Source organism: Monopterus albus, unplaced genomic scaffold, assembly GCF_001952655.1.
Source record: "Monopterus albus unplaced genomic scaffold, M_albus_1.0 scaffold50.1, whole genome shotgun sequence".
In the NCBI taxonomy this organism is placed as follows: Eukaryota; Metazoa; Chordata; class Actinopteri; order Synbranchiformes; family Synbranchidae; genus Monopterus; species Monopterus albus.
The window spans coordinates 3,911,708-3,926,528 of NW_018127930.1; the positions used below are offsets into that span (position 1 = coordinate 3,911,708).

The 14,821-nt window shown below is 38.8% G+C and overlaps 2 protein-coding genes across 2 annotated transcripts in view; both read right to left on the bottom strand.

Annotated features, from left to right (window-relative positions):
- Positions 1-14,821, bottom strand: part of phf24 (PHD finger protein 24) — a 32,029-nt gene that overhangs the window by 14,073 nt on the left and 3,135 nt on the right. The window contains 2 exon segments of the mRNA XM_020601184.1: positions 1,307-1,336; positions 1,339-1,703. Coding sequence (XP_020456840.1) covers positions 1,307-1,336; positions 1,339-1,701 — 393 coding nt within the window. The 5' untranslated portion in view covers positions 1,702-1,703.
- Positions 8,917-13,679, bottom strand: LOC109960721 (alpha-(1,3)-fucosyltransferase 7-like). The gene is made up of 2 exons (XM_020601000.1): positions 13,647-13,679; positions 8,917-9,906 (listed from the first exon to the last, which is right to left on the bottom strand). Exons 1-2 carry the CDS (start codon positions 13,677-13,679, stop codon positions 8,917-8,919), a joined length of 1,023 nt encoding a protein of 340 aa, XP_020456656.1.

The following is a 14,821-nucleotide window of genomic DNA, read 5'->3' on the forward strand; positions in this document are numbered from 1 at the left end:
AATATATTAAAACCCAACATTCATCCATCAGTTATGCTTCTTTTTGTGTAGAGGGCTGTTGGGGGACTGGAGCTGATCCCAGCTCTCACTGGGTGAGAGACAGGGTACACTCTGGACTAGTCTTCAGTCCGTTACAGGGTTGACACAAGGAGACAGACAACTCGTGTTCACACCTACACTACAGGTAGTTTAGTGTCACCATTTAACCTCACCTGCATGTCAGTGGATTGCGGGAGGAAGATGGAGGAAACCCACACAGGCACAAGGAGACAACAGCGCTAACCACTGCAGTCACTGTGCTTCCCCGTCCAAAAAGCAAACTAAGCATTGGTTCCACTGGTTATGAAAAGAAAATATCAAAATGGGCTAAAGAAATACAGGATAGTGTAAGGATCTGTCTTAATGTTAAGGTGGTGAATTTTAGCAAAGTTTTTAAAATTGACACATTAAAAGTACAACAGAATGTTGTCGGCATCGGAAAAGTGATGCAATGTTTAAATAATGTGTGGGGAAGCATGTACATGTATGATGCAAATATAAATTGTCTCAACATTGACACTTAAGGGAAGCTATACTAACAGAGATACAGAACTTTTATTTCACCGATAGATAAAAACCAATTTACTGCCATGCCAAATTAACCCACACACCAGAGGCATAAGCTTTTCAAAACCATCCTATAATATTGCTTTATTCATTGTGGTCTAGCAAGGCCAATTATCTTGAGGCAGATATAATTTCCATTCATTTCAGCCTTTCAAAATTCCCAAATATCTTCTCTAACTCTTGTTTAAGTATAGTGCACCATCACCAGTGTAGCAAGTTACCATGCGGTGCTGACTATTTGCAAATTAGACAACCTGATGGTGGCAGTGCTCCTGTGAACTCCACTGCCTGTTAGTCAGCAACACCCTGAATATGGTCACCTCTCGGAGTCAACAAAAGCAGCCCACCCACAAGATGCTTGCTGTGAAGAGCCCTCATGCACAACATAACCATATCTCAGAGCTAGAGCAGAAAGGAAAGCCCGTGCACAAAACAACTTCTCACTCATCTCATCTTCAACAGTAATGTTTAGATGAAGCTTAAAACTCTATTGTCTGACCGAACTGCTTTATTATAATTCCTAAGTTGATGGAGGAAAAAAGATATTATGCTGTCGTTGCCATGGAGATTCTTTGACATCTCACAGGCATCCATTTAAAATCAGGGCTTGGGAATTTGCAGTGTGTTTTGTAAAAGTAAAATGTGTTCATATATATATATTTTTATAATTCAAATAACACACTGGCCATGGATTTTCAACCTGCTCTTTCTTTTCCAGCTCCACCTCCACAGGACAAAGGCAGGTGGTGTGAGCTGATGCCTCTTATCAAGCTCTTCAGGCTCCACTCCCTTCCCATCCCGTAACCTCGACCAAGCCTCCCGGTTGACTTTATACTCATTTCTCGTTGGAGCTGAGGCCTGCTGGGAGGTTGATGGGCCTGCGCTGTTGTCTGTTTTCTGTTGCTCTACCTCCTCGGTGTCCTTCTCATCAGAACTGACCGGAGATTTGGCAGGCCCGTCACCATCCTCCACTTCACCATCCGCCTGTTTGGCTGCAGCAGCACGATCTTTAAGGCCCGCCTGGAAGGCAGAGACGACGGCGCTGCATTTCTGCACCTTCTCCACCTGCTGCTTCTTTGACATGAGCACTCCCATGGCTACAGACAGATGGAGGAAGAAAGAAACAGAACAGTTACACAAGTGTGCTGTATTTACAATTTATCTTAACCCTCATTTACAGTGAACTGTGATTTACAGTTTTTTTTTTAAACTTGTTTTCAAAAATAAAAATTTCGATATCTTATGAAATAAGTGTCTAAATGATCAACAATAAATTTGAAAATGAAGAAAATAATTTTTTGGCATCATTTTTTTTAAATTTAAGGTCTACCTCCATCCACTTCAAATCAGTAGCCATTCATGAAAATCACAGGTACAGAATTAAGATGCTGATGGAGAAAACTGTTTTTTTAGGTGGCAGCTACACCCTGCTGTAGCTCACACTGACAAAAGAGGTTTAACAAAAAGCTTATATAGAGGTACATGCATAGCTGCAAAGGACATTTTTATATAATATTAGTATTATAATTTTCTTGTAACACAGAGAAGAATACAATGGTTAGAATTAAAGCTGCATTAACTTCTCCCTTTAATTTTCAACTGTTAAGAGCAAAGTAAGAGTCAAAACAAACTCAAGCACTATCCCCTCCTCTTCTCCCTCCGCTCCTCTACACCCCTCCTGCCCTGTCTCTGAAACTAGGTCATATGTGGTCACGACAGCAGGAGACAGTTGTGGCAGCCAGGTAGCTCAGCAGCAATAACTGGCTCCAGAACTATTGCACATGTGGTTTTCAGTGGCATACAGTGAGAGAAATTGGCATAAACAAGAGAAATTTCATGTTACGCATCAATAGGTTTAAATTTTATCAACTTCTTACTAAAATGCTACATGGACTGCTGTGTTATGTCCGACATAGACTGGACCAAAACCAAGCAAAAATTAGCAAATTTACTTCATTTGTGAATCTCAGCCTTCCCTGGTAGGCTAGTGGTTGAGTTTGAATCAGGGTTGCGTCAGGAAGGGCATCCAGTATAAAAACACGTGCTAAATGTCAACATGCGAGTCGTCAGTGTGACGATTCACTGTGGCGACCCCTAAAATGGGAAAAAAGCTGACATTCATCCACTTCCTTTGCTTATGTAGGAAAACGCACTCATTTTCATTGACTGGACAACAAACTACTAACATTGCAGTCAGATGGAATGACTCCAAATTGCAACCACAATAATTCAGTACAAAGGCACAAAATGATGCTGACACGTTAGCAAGCTACAGTACTTATGTGTCTAATCCATTTGATGCTTCTAATGTTATCTCGGTTTTGCCTCGTTCTTTGTCACACTTTTTATGTGCCACAGAACATGGCCTTTTGGGTCTAACGGGTCCGCTCCCATCCTGGGTTTTACCTGCACAGGCAGCCTGCACATCTGTCTTTGAAACGAGCCATAGTGGTTTGAAAAACTCATTGTATAAGCTCAGATCAGTGGGGGTGTAACAGAAGTGTAGTGTGAATTTTGACAACAGTGGTGACAGAGGGCAAGAAATGAAGGCCCAAAGATAGCAGAGTGGGGATGGGGTAGGGGTTTAGTACAGCAGGGAGAAAACACTTATGGACAATTGTTTGCTTGATTTTTCAAAATGTGAGCTAAATCTTACTTAATACAGCTTTAAATGCAGAGATAGGGTTATCAACCTATTTAAGTATTTATTGTTTTTGTAAATCAGATCATGCTGTTACTGAATGCCCTACAAGTCAAAAGGTTTGGACACACTTTCCCATTCAATTCAATGAGAAAGCACGTCCAAACCAGTGACACAAGCTTTGACGTTTCCTGCTCAGCTCAGTCTCATAACATCTCTTTCTATCAGTAGTAATGTTCCTGAACTCCTCTTCTTATTACTATTAAACCCAGCCCACTTGCTCACTCAGTCTGTACTTCACCCTAATGTGTCCAAGGTTGTCCACAACCAATCATGTGAAGGATGGAAGTTATGTGAATGGCAATAAATAACGGTAAAACTGCCAAACAAAACTCATTAAAATTTGTGAAGATTTGGACTATATCTCCATCATTTTGTCATTTGGATAAAGGGAGGAAGGGTTTCTCCATTTAGGTTAAAATAATAAACCAAATATTACAGTAGTAGACTTCCAACAGTTCGAATAACCACACACACCCAAAAGCCTGTACTACTGGCCAGTTGTCAAATCACTTTCAGCAATGTAGAAAAATTGAATGACTACTGTAGTTCACACAAAAAAACATGTTTTCTCACTCACCGTAGCAGTATCTAGCCATGCAGATAATTTTAGTTTTATATGTCAGGGGTCTCCAAGATTCCAGTACAGTGTAGAAGAATTTCAGCTGCAGTGCTCACAGCAAAGGCAAAAGGCATTTAGAGAATACAATTGCAGTGTTTCTTTTCAGAAACAGGTGGAGGCAGGAATCTTAAAGGTGGAGCTTTCAAAACCTGCACATTAAACCCATCACTTAATTATGTGTGGCTATTTACCATTAGTGATAAATCTGATTTTGTTTATGAATTTGGGTAAACATTTTGAATGTTATTAGTCAAAACAAAAGACCTGTCTAACATTTTTTTGCATACATGCATGCTTTTTTCAGCTATGTGCCCCATTCATAAATATTCAAGGGAATTTCAGGTTTCTATTGAACAGGGTTTTCCCATCCTATTTATTGATGGCTTTCCTGAATTGTTCAGGGAGTCGTGCTGTGTCCTCCACCCCAAAGGTGACCCTCTACAACCTGTGAGGCGGTAGTAAATCCATGTTCATGATTATGTCAAGAGGCCAGACTTTGCTCCAAGTTCAGAAAAATCCCAAAAGATTTAGGGACTGTATGATTTCTACACACATTAAGTGGAGTAATATGCTGTAAATGTGATATACTTTGCAGCAAAGTAAAAAAAAAAAAAAAAAAAAAGATGCAGAAACTGACTTACTCCTCTTTTCCACTTAAGTGAGACACAACTGTGAATTCCATTATTGGGGAAAAAAGGCACCGCTGTGGATTCAAGTTGAATGCATGGTACTTATGGGATGTGTGTTTGCTCTGAAATGCAATCCTATCCATCCACACTCCACATAAGTGCTTGTGTGAAATTCAAATGCATTTATCTGAAGTGGAATGGGAGTCATTCCCTCTCTGTTCCCTTCAGGCTTAGACTCTAATAGCCTGGCAGGTCTTAGGTTCTCAGGCTGCTGGTGGATTTATGCTTCATAGATTGATAATGCAAAAATCATATGTATCTCACAGAGTGCAACACAGAATACACTCTCTCTAGTTTCATACATCTAAATAATCCCAGAGATACAAATGGTATAATCCCCCCCCCCAAAAAAAAATGTAATTAAAAGCTCCTTGAATTTTTGTTATAACTTGGTTTACTTTCATTCTGACAACACAGAGGCAAAGTGATGATTTATTGATTATTGCACTGTATATTTGTTTTGACTAGCATCTCTCTAAAGGCAGGTCAAAGGTCAGTGATGCTTGAAACACAGCACTCCTGCAGCTGGAAGGGATTTATTGACTATATCCTAATTTTAACCATGTTTTAAACATGTTGTATGTCCACTGGAATAATGACAAAATTAAGTACATTCCAGTGTGTTGTTGATGGGCAGTATTGTTCCAAAACAGGAGTGGAAGAGGTGCTCAGGGATGGACGAAAAGTGAAAAATAGGTGGTGGTGAGGTGGTGAAATACATTCAGTTTATTGTCAGAAAATAAAACAATATATTTGAAGCATAACAGAAAAAATCCTCTGATGAGATTCTAGTATATTGTACTGTGTACACACACATATTGTACAGCATACCTTAATGTTTTAGTGAGTTTTTAACTTTGGGGGCAGTATTCTGGTGAAAGTCCTTCCCTGTTCCAACATGGCAATGTTACATGAAGCTAGATCTATATAGAAACACTGTAGTTTTCTGAGTTTGGTGTTGAAGAATAGCACTGGACCACCCAGAGCTCTGCCCTGAACCCCATCCAGCACTGTGAGTACATCAGTGCCCAGCCTCAGTAATACTGTTGTACATGAATGGGAGCAAATTCCTGCAGTCAGGTTCCACTGATCCTGTGGAAAGTTCTCTCAGAAGCTTGGAGGCTGATATAGTAGCATAGTTTTGGCATGAGTTTGTCAACAATCTTTGTAAATTGTCCTTTATTATATTTTATCCTAGGTGAACCATGCTTTACATTTTTAAACTGTTTAACTAAATAAGTAGTGCTATGCAATTTTATTTTTTCACAGCATTATTGTGAGGTATTTTCTAAACATTAAGTATTTTAAATACCTAATATACTATATTTCTGATTTTGCCTCATAAACAAACTTGAAACCAGAGAAAATACAGTTCAGCATCTTTTTATATGTCAGCTTGTAATAAAGCACCTGAATTAGTCATGAAATTAACTTGTCAATTTTATGAATAAGAAGAGGAACAGAAACAGATTTAGACCAAAGTGGACAGACTTAGACAATGACAGACTGAAAGCAACAGTATTCGTTTAAAAGAAATTACTGAAACATGCAGTCATTCCACTCTCTTTCCGTAACAGCTGTGCCTCATATCTAATGGATACCTGAACAGACAATCAAATGTAGCATTTGTTTCAAATGCTACATCACAATGGCCACTGAGAATCAATTAGTAATTGCTACTTTTTTTAAATGAACTTGTTGTACAGTACATGTGTTTAAGCCTAGGACTCATTGCACAGTATCAGCCGTTATGTATGTCAGTGCACATGAGGTGGACTCACCTATTCTGTGTTGAGTTCAATGTTTGGGAAGTACACATGTTTACCTGAGTACTGGTTGTAATTCTATTCATCATGTAGGCTGTACGATGAATAGATGTACAAGACTGAGCGAGTGTTTGTTGACAGCAGAAAGAGGAAGAGGAGGACCGGTCTAGAGGGAACAGTGCGCTCTGATTTTGTCAAGTGTCCCAAAAGCCCAGCACCCAGGAGGTCACACACATCTCAGATGACCTGGTCCTGGACAGAGATGTAAGTAGGCTATAACCTCTACTTGACAGGTGGTGTGGGTTTGGCTCTGTAACTGAAAACAAAAAAGAAAGCGCTTGGCCTTGACACTGGATGAGGAGTGTGATGGCCAGTACTGTAAGCAGAGTCCTTCCCCACTGAACTTGGCCCCCTCCTACATTCCCGGTCAGGCCTACCCAGTTTCCAGCTATGCTGGAGCCCATCCTCCCACACTGTACATGCCCCCACATCATCGGCCTGGTGCCTTGAAATAAGGCCTGCATCCTGGACTGGTGAACCACTTGACAGCATGAACAGCCTCAGGTTGTCCAGGCCAGAACCACAGACAACCCTTTAAATCTGATCACCTGATCAACCAGTCGTCAATTGGTCACAGAACAGACTTTGTAAGTGAGGAGGCTCTTTTTGGTGATAGCAACAGAGAGATGGATAAAAAAAAGGTGTTTTTAATTAACTGCTTTGACTTTGAAAATGTGTTAAATGTGCCTTTCTCTTTGCTTGTTTTTGTGGCGTTCCTATGCATACTAGGTTATTCCATAGACTTCAATCACACTGCTTCAATCACAACATCACACTGTCCAGTATTTTCTCTTAACATCTCAGGTAAATGGCAGTGAACTATCGGACTTGACTTGAACTACTGTTAACTTGAAGCAGCATCAGTCAATCTGTATTTCAATACCTCATTGTGACTTCTACTGTAAAGGTTTATTTTAATGTTGACTGACTGATGCTCACTGGTGTCTTATTTTGATCAAGTAACTTTTTCCCCCTTGAATTTTTTTTATAAATGAAGACAAATAATTTGTGACTTATGTCCCTTAGTGACCATGAAACTATTAGCACGAGACAACTTGGAGCTGTCACTTCAGTATTAAGGGTAGGCTAATCCTGACTTTACAACTAGAATATGTCCTGTGAGTGCAATCATCATAACTATTAGACTCTAGCTATTATTTTATTAATATAATTCATTTTCTCAACAGGTTGTAGATAAATAGTAATTTATTGAGATGTTAGCTACACTAAGATGTTACCACTCAAAACACCCTAAAACTTATTGTATCTCTGCATCAAGAAAAACTGTCTTTGAAACTTCTGTATATGTAAACTTCTGGATCCCCTCCAATCAATTTTTGTATGTCCTACCAAAAGTCATTTCTGTTTTGTGCATCTGTAGTGCTCCACCAGGGAAATGTTATGAGGCACTAATTGTGGTGGCCAATTTGTGCCAATGCCAGAATGAGAAACTGAAGTAATAGCCTCTTTGGCCTAAAGGAGGCATTTTACTTTTGTTCTACCTAGGTTTGTGGAAATGGATTTTTAAATTGTAGTTCATGGCATTCCTTGCAGGAAGACAAGATGACACTTTATTTTTGAAGTAAATTATTCTTTTTTTATTAGGAAAGGGAGAAACACAACACAGTTTAACAGACCAAACAAGCAGTGATGGTCTTGGACATCTTCCAAGCAAAAGACAGATAAAAGTAATGAAGTACAAGCTTTGTAATATCAACATATTAAAACCTTGCCTGCTTTTTGAATGGTACAACATTGTGAAAATGATTGACTTATAGGATGTGTCTGATTTACAGTTGATTATTTCCTACACTGACAATTGAAGATGGAACCAAATGTAGCATTTGTTTCAGTTTAGATTTAAAGGACTAGTTCAACATTTGGGAAGAACACTTGTTTGCTTGACTGCTGGTTGAAACTCTATTCATCATGCAGAGAGCAGGGTGGCATCAGTTTTATCTAGCTCAGCAAGAAAGCAAAAAGAACATTTTTCAAAATGTCAAACTATTGTTTTAACCCTGTGGGTCAAGTGTTTTGTATGAAGTAATGGGGTCTTGCATCAGTGGCCTTGGTCTTTTATGAAGTAGTTAAAGCATGGGAGGTGACAGTGGTGCAGTGGGTAGAGCAGTCATCTCCCAACCAGAAGGCTGAAGGTTAGAATCTCGGTGCCTGCAGTCCACATGTTGAAGTGTCCTCAGGCAAGACACTGAACCCCAAAGTTGACCCCGATGGTTAGAGCCATCAGTTGAGTTGGCGCCGCAGATGGCTGCCTCAGTTCTGTACTGGAAACAAATTCCTTGTGTGTAACATACTTGACCAATATGTGTATAGCTTCCGCTGTGTTCTTGGACAAAGTTCCCTGAGCCTCAGGAATGTGATTCACTAGATTTTCTGGAATAAAAATGGCTTTCTCCCCTAATTTTCTACCACCTTTTCATCTATTTTCTGTCAATCTGGTGATTATTTTATTTCTCATATCGTCTGTTGGCATAGCAACAACATGAAAAATGCATCACAAATTATGCAATAATGAAAAATAAATTGTTCCTGACACAGAACATTAGAACATGGTGGGCACATATGGGATTTGCCAATGGAAGCTTTATATGTATTATCCTTGTCCCAGGCCTGTAGATCTGAGTAAACCTTGTGCTGAGGTAAACTGTTGTACTGTACACAGATTTTACATAGTCTTTCTCTCCAGTCTGAGTACACTTTCACTGTCCACTGTTGCTTCCAGGGAAAATATTGATTGTAGGTTTTCTTGTCCTTTGCCAGCTCCTGTAGAAACTTTCCCAAAACACGCACTGATGCAAATTCATCAACATGGATGAAAGAGTTGGGTGGAGCCACATCTTTGTAATCACTGATCGGTGGCCCCAAGACGACAGGTACTGCCCCGCTTTGGTAAGCATTCCTCCACAGCTTCTCTGTGATATAATCTTTAGCAACTGAATTCTCAAAAGCTAAATAGAAGTAGCACTGAGAGATTGTAGGTAAGAGTGCTTCATTAGAGAGGGGTGTCCCTGACCACCTCCCATAAACCTTCACAGGAACTACAGCACTGAGCTCTTTGTACACTGCAGTTCTCTTGTGGTAGTTCTGGACGTTGTTGACCACCCAGCAAACCAGAGTGCTCTTATTCAGAGGGACATCTTCCTCCAGACGTCCTCCAGCCTCCTTTGGTAGCAGCTCACCATAGGGTACTGTGATATCAGCATCCCTCCTGTAGCTGATGGTCATGTTGAAGATATTGGCATACTCCTGCAAGTGTCCATTGTGAGCTGGGGACTCCAAGGACAACCAGGCCCATCTCTGGCCCTGTGGCCATGGAAGGTTTAAGGGCAGCTTCTGCTGGCCCTGTATCAGCTCTCTATTGTGGAACACCACCACATCAGCTGAGGGGAACAAAAAGTGCTGGTCCACCAGTCTACAGTGAGGCATGTGGCAGAGGTCCCAGCACTAAAATGCAGAGGAAGGAGAGGAGGAGGTACGTCTTCTTTGTCCTGAGTACAGTCATCAAAAATTAAAAGTATAAATGGTTTATAGTTAAGTGTCTACTTACAAATGCAGTGGAATGGTACTTAAACAATAAACACTGATGATATAAATTTTCCAGCAGTATATTTCTTTGTCATTCATCATGTACAAAACATAAAACAATAAATTTGTACATGGTTCTGTAAAGGCCAAGTCTTTCATTGATCCTCAAAATTCTTGTGGATCTATGAAAAGTAACACTGGATATTCAGGACAAGATTTAATATTATTTAGAGCTACATCAACACTTCTCGTCATTTAAATGTTTTTAAAAGTTACTAATGGCTGCACACAAGCAGTAACAGCAGCTGATGAGCCTGACCTTTGTCTGACATACATAAACAGAAAAAGTAACACTCCATTTTAGATGGGATTGTTTGGGTGTGGTACTGTTTGGTAGTGTGTGAAATAAATACCGACTGACTAATGAAAATAAAATAGTGTATAAAGTCATTAATGGTTTATTCTAGTGTATCAGACCTGTCTTCAACTGACCCCCCAGTTGTAAATGAACAGGCAAACTGCAGAAGCAAGTACTTGAAAGTAAATCGCTAAAACTACAAAGTTATTTGTTTTAAAATGTAATTCATAGAGTTCCTCCAGATCTTATTCACAGACTTTTCCAATATAAGTATATACTTATCATCACAGTATTGTGTACTAAGTACACATTTGTACTATGCTTCATAGATTGATAATGCAACACTCATATGTATCACACAGAGTGCAACACAGAATACACTCTCTCTAGTTTCATACATCTAAATAATCCCAGAGATACAAATAGTATAATAGCCCCCCCCCAAAAAAATGTAATTAAAAGCTCCTTGAATTTTTGTTATAACTTGGTTTACTTTCATTCTGACAACACAGAGGCAAAGTGATGATTTATTGATTATTGCACTGTATATTTGTTTTGACTAGCATCTCTCTAAAGGCAGGTCAAAGGTCAGTGATGCTTGAAACACAGCACTCCTGCAGCTGGAAGGGATTTATTGACTATATCCTAATTTTAACCATGTTTTAAACATGTTGTATGTCCACACTGGAATAATGACAAAATTAAGTACATTCCAGTGTGTTGTTGATGGGCAGTATTGTTCCAAAACAGGAGTGGAAGAGGTGCTCAGGGATGGACGAAAAGTGAAAAATAGGTGGTGGTGAAATACATTCAGTTTATTGTCAGAAAATAAAACAATATATTTGAAGCATAACAGAAAAAATCCTCTGATGAGATTCTAGTATATTGCACTGCCAGGTTTTGCACTGTGGAAAAATTGGGGCACGGTAAGTGTCATGTCTCAAGGACAAGCACTTTATTTAAAAGTCTTCCCACTAACAACACCCTCCTGATGCCTGATGAATAGCAGCAACACACTGAGGATATACCATGACTAAAATACAAAATTGTAGGTCGTGGAATACTGCATAAATTGTTATAACTGTGGGAAAGACAATCCACTCAGTGAGTTTGCCTTTTAGTACAGATGAGCTTTTTGTAAGTGCATTATCAGATAAGTCTCTTTCTGCAAATTGAGATTAAACATTTTTTTCTTTTTTTTTCTAACCTTTACTGAAAGAGAATGGAAAGGAAGCATTTGGTGAGGGACTGTGAATTGCAATAAAGGCCCCTGACAGTAATAAAACCAGGATGCTGGAGTATTTGTACGTGATGCCTATGTTCATGTCTTAATACCAGGCCGCCCCTACCAGCACAAATTATATTATATCTATATTACAACTCTAGTCTTATTTGGTTTTGTGGTTGCATTTTGCTAGGTGTTTCCTGGACGTTGGGAAGAGAGGAGTCATTATTTGTGTTTCCCCTAGGCCATGGCATAACACATATTATAAACATACTGTATGTGTGAATGTGTCATTAGTCAGATTTCAATCCAAATTTCACAAATTTCAAAAGTACTAATTTCACCTAATTTCCAGAGAATCTGCTAAAAAAAAAGCAAATCAGTGCCTGTTTCCATCCACCACAGCAACATTAATTTGAAGAACGTCACAGTCTCCTCATCGCTGCTACATACAGATCTGATGTTTCTGTCTGGTGCCGTTTTTCATCTCTTCAGTGCAGTTGAAAGCTGAATATATTTAAATCACATGCATCACATGTACCATGGTTAGTTTAATACTATAGGTCTGTTTCCATTTTGCTTTTAAATTTGGTCTAACACCACATCAGGCAAAACACTTTATATTTCGTATTTTATATATTATATTAAATGCTCAGTTTTTTTCCTTTGCTCCAATTCATGTTTTTTATGTTTAAATTGAAAATGATAGGTGCAAACAAACCTATGTATGTAGACACACAATATAGTAAAACCAAAATTGTGTGTGCATCCTCTGTCTGTTTCTAAATCAGTGGTTCATGTACTGATTAAGAGCAAGTACTTATCACAAAAGGATTAAGGATAGTTGTATAGATTTTAGGACTCAGGAGAATTCAGGCAAGCTGACACTAGGATCTAAATACAATTTCCATACAAGTCTAAAGGAAATAAAGGCCCCACAAAGGCCTCAAACAAAGATACCAACAAAAAAAGTCAAAATAGTACTAGCCTGGATATGATTTGAAGTACCTGAATATATAGAACTCTCCTAGCAGGAAGCGAATGCTGACCAGCATAAGTGATGTTCGCAATACATGATGGCACAGTGATTATTACAGGGACATAATTATCCATTGAAGTGACCTTCCTAATCCAGCTTTGAGCAGCGCTGGCACACCCATTATACAGTGACAGCCTTTGTATCCCAGAGATGCCTGTGAGGACCAGCTTGTAAACTGCCGCCTTTAAGGAAAGGTTTGAAATAATGTTATGGTTGATATATTGGTTAAATGCTGCCACCACAGCTGGATCTTCAGTACTGAGCAGTGCAGATAATGGAGCATGCTACTTTAAGCGAGATAATCAACAATAAACAAATTGTTCTTTAATGGACAACAAAGTGAATAATCTTCATAAACAGCAGGGGCAAAATAAGAAACAATAACAACAAACTAAGTGGTGCAATCTATCAAATCACTATGAGCGGTAAATAGTGCCAACATAAGTTCAATGTCCTTTGAAAGTCAAACAATCATAACTCCAAGTCCAAATATTGTGTCTCCACTGTAGAACAAAATATATACAGTACACTGTATATACCAAGAAAGAACAATGATGCATATTTTCCTACATTATTAATAAATTACACACCACAGCTCATTTTTCACAATAATTCAATAATAGATGTTAATGGAAAGCCACTCTCATTATGCAATGAGAAATTATATGATGCCAGAGGGAAGATGAAGACAGGATGCTAGAAAAGCCTCTCCATATTTGTATTCTTCAAACCTGAGCAGGAAGTGATGAGAAAAACATTCTAGCTCACCAAAGACCTTGTCATTTTCAGGTTAACTTATGAATTTTAAATAAGGGCCTTATGTTATTTTTTTCTCCCTGTACAAGTTAATTCTGACACAAATGGGTTAGCATCTGGCTTTGGTACCTTTAGTTTATTAAAAAGCATTAAACCTGCCACTTCCAACTGTGAGATCTTAAAGCTTTTGATCAGAAGCCTGTCTAACTGCTCAACCCTTTTCCTGAATGGCTGACAGCAACATCTGTGCAGCTAAACACCTGCATGCACTTCATGCTCACATAAGAGATACTGTAGGTGATGTTGGTTTCCATTCTTCACAGATTTTTACTAGCAACAAAAAAGATCCAATACATGGTAGACTGGCACAAACCTCTCCTGCTAACTTCAAATTGTATGTTTTGTGTTCATGGGTAACTTGCTAATGTTACTGGGAAGCAAACAAAGCTTTACTGAGAGGAAAAACTGCTGTGCTGCTTTGCTAATTTTGGGGCTAACATTAAGGTGTTTATTGTAGCAAATGCCATAGGCTGGCTGCTTGGTTAACTATAATGTCTTTTTATTACCTCATGTAATGTAAGTAATTACTTTGTTTTGAACATTTAGTCATGAAATTTGATTTTCAGTGATTGTATCAATTTCACCATATTCCAACATTTCACCAATTACTTTGGTGAGTATAGTGCTATCATATGTGATAGAAATAATGGCCAGAGCTACCAAAATAACATGCAAACTGTCATATGTGTTAAATTTTCCTTCAAATGTCAAGTTTTTTTTTAAGTTGAATTGTTGAGGCCTAACAGTTACCTAACTTCACTCTTCATATTACATGTAAAGGCAATACAAACAATAGAAGGACAAGATAAAATTCCCTCAGGCTTGGTACTCACTAGACTCCTGCAGGAGCAGCTGCCTCCACTGCTCTGCTCTCCTTCCCGGTCCCCTCTGAATGATTTAAAATGCCCATGGATAGAAAAAGATCTTCAGGAAGGGAAGGGAAATACAGCCTCTCCTTGGGGCAGAACTTATATAATATATATGGCAGAGGAAATTATTCTGTTAAAGTGCAGATTGACAGAATAATCTCAAGGTGGTGAACTATATCAGCAATTCACCTATTATTATGTCTTATGGGACCAGATGTTTCCTTTATTTATTCCCAATAAAATCTGTTTTGGAGGAGTATGTTGAAAAGGGAATGATACATTTTGTTTTCCACATTCTCTCTGGTGCTTTATACACCTTTTCCACATAGGTCTAGAAGCATTCACATTCAATGTGCATTTAGGCTGTTGATTCATGTCAGCAATTGAGCATAACAAGCTGTCGCATGATGAAGCTCTCAGGAGCATCTTGGTTAAATTAAATATTGATAATTTCAGGAGGGAGTTGGCACTAAAGTGCTCTTCAAATCCTTGTGCTTTTTTTTTTTTTTTTTTCTCTCTGTGATTCC

Coding starts and splice junctions, on each gene's coding strand:
- LOC109960721 (XM_020601000.1), bottom strand. CDS start 13,679: ATGGAAACCAACATCACCTACAGTATCTCTTAT. Junction 9,907..13,646: donor TCACCTACAGTATCTCTTAT/GTGAGCATGAAG, acceptor TCTGCATTTTAG/TGCTGGGACCTCTGCCACAT.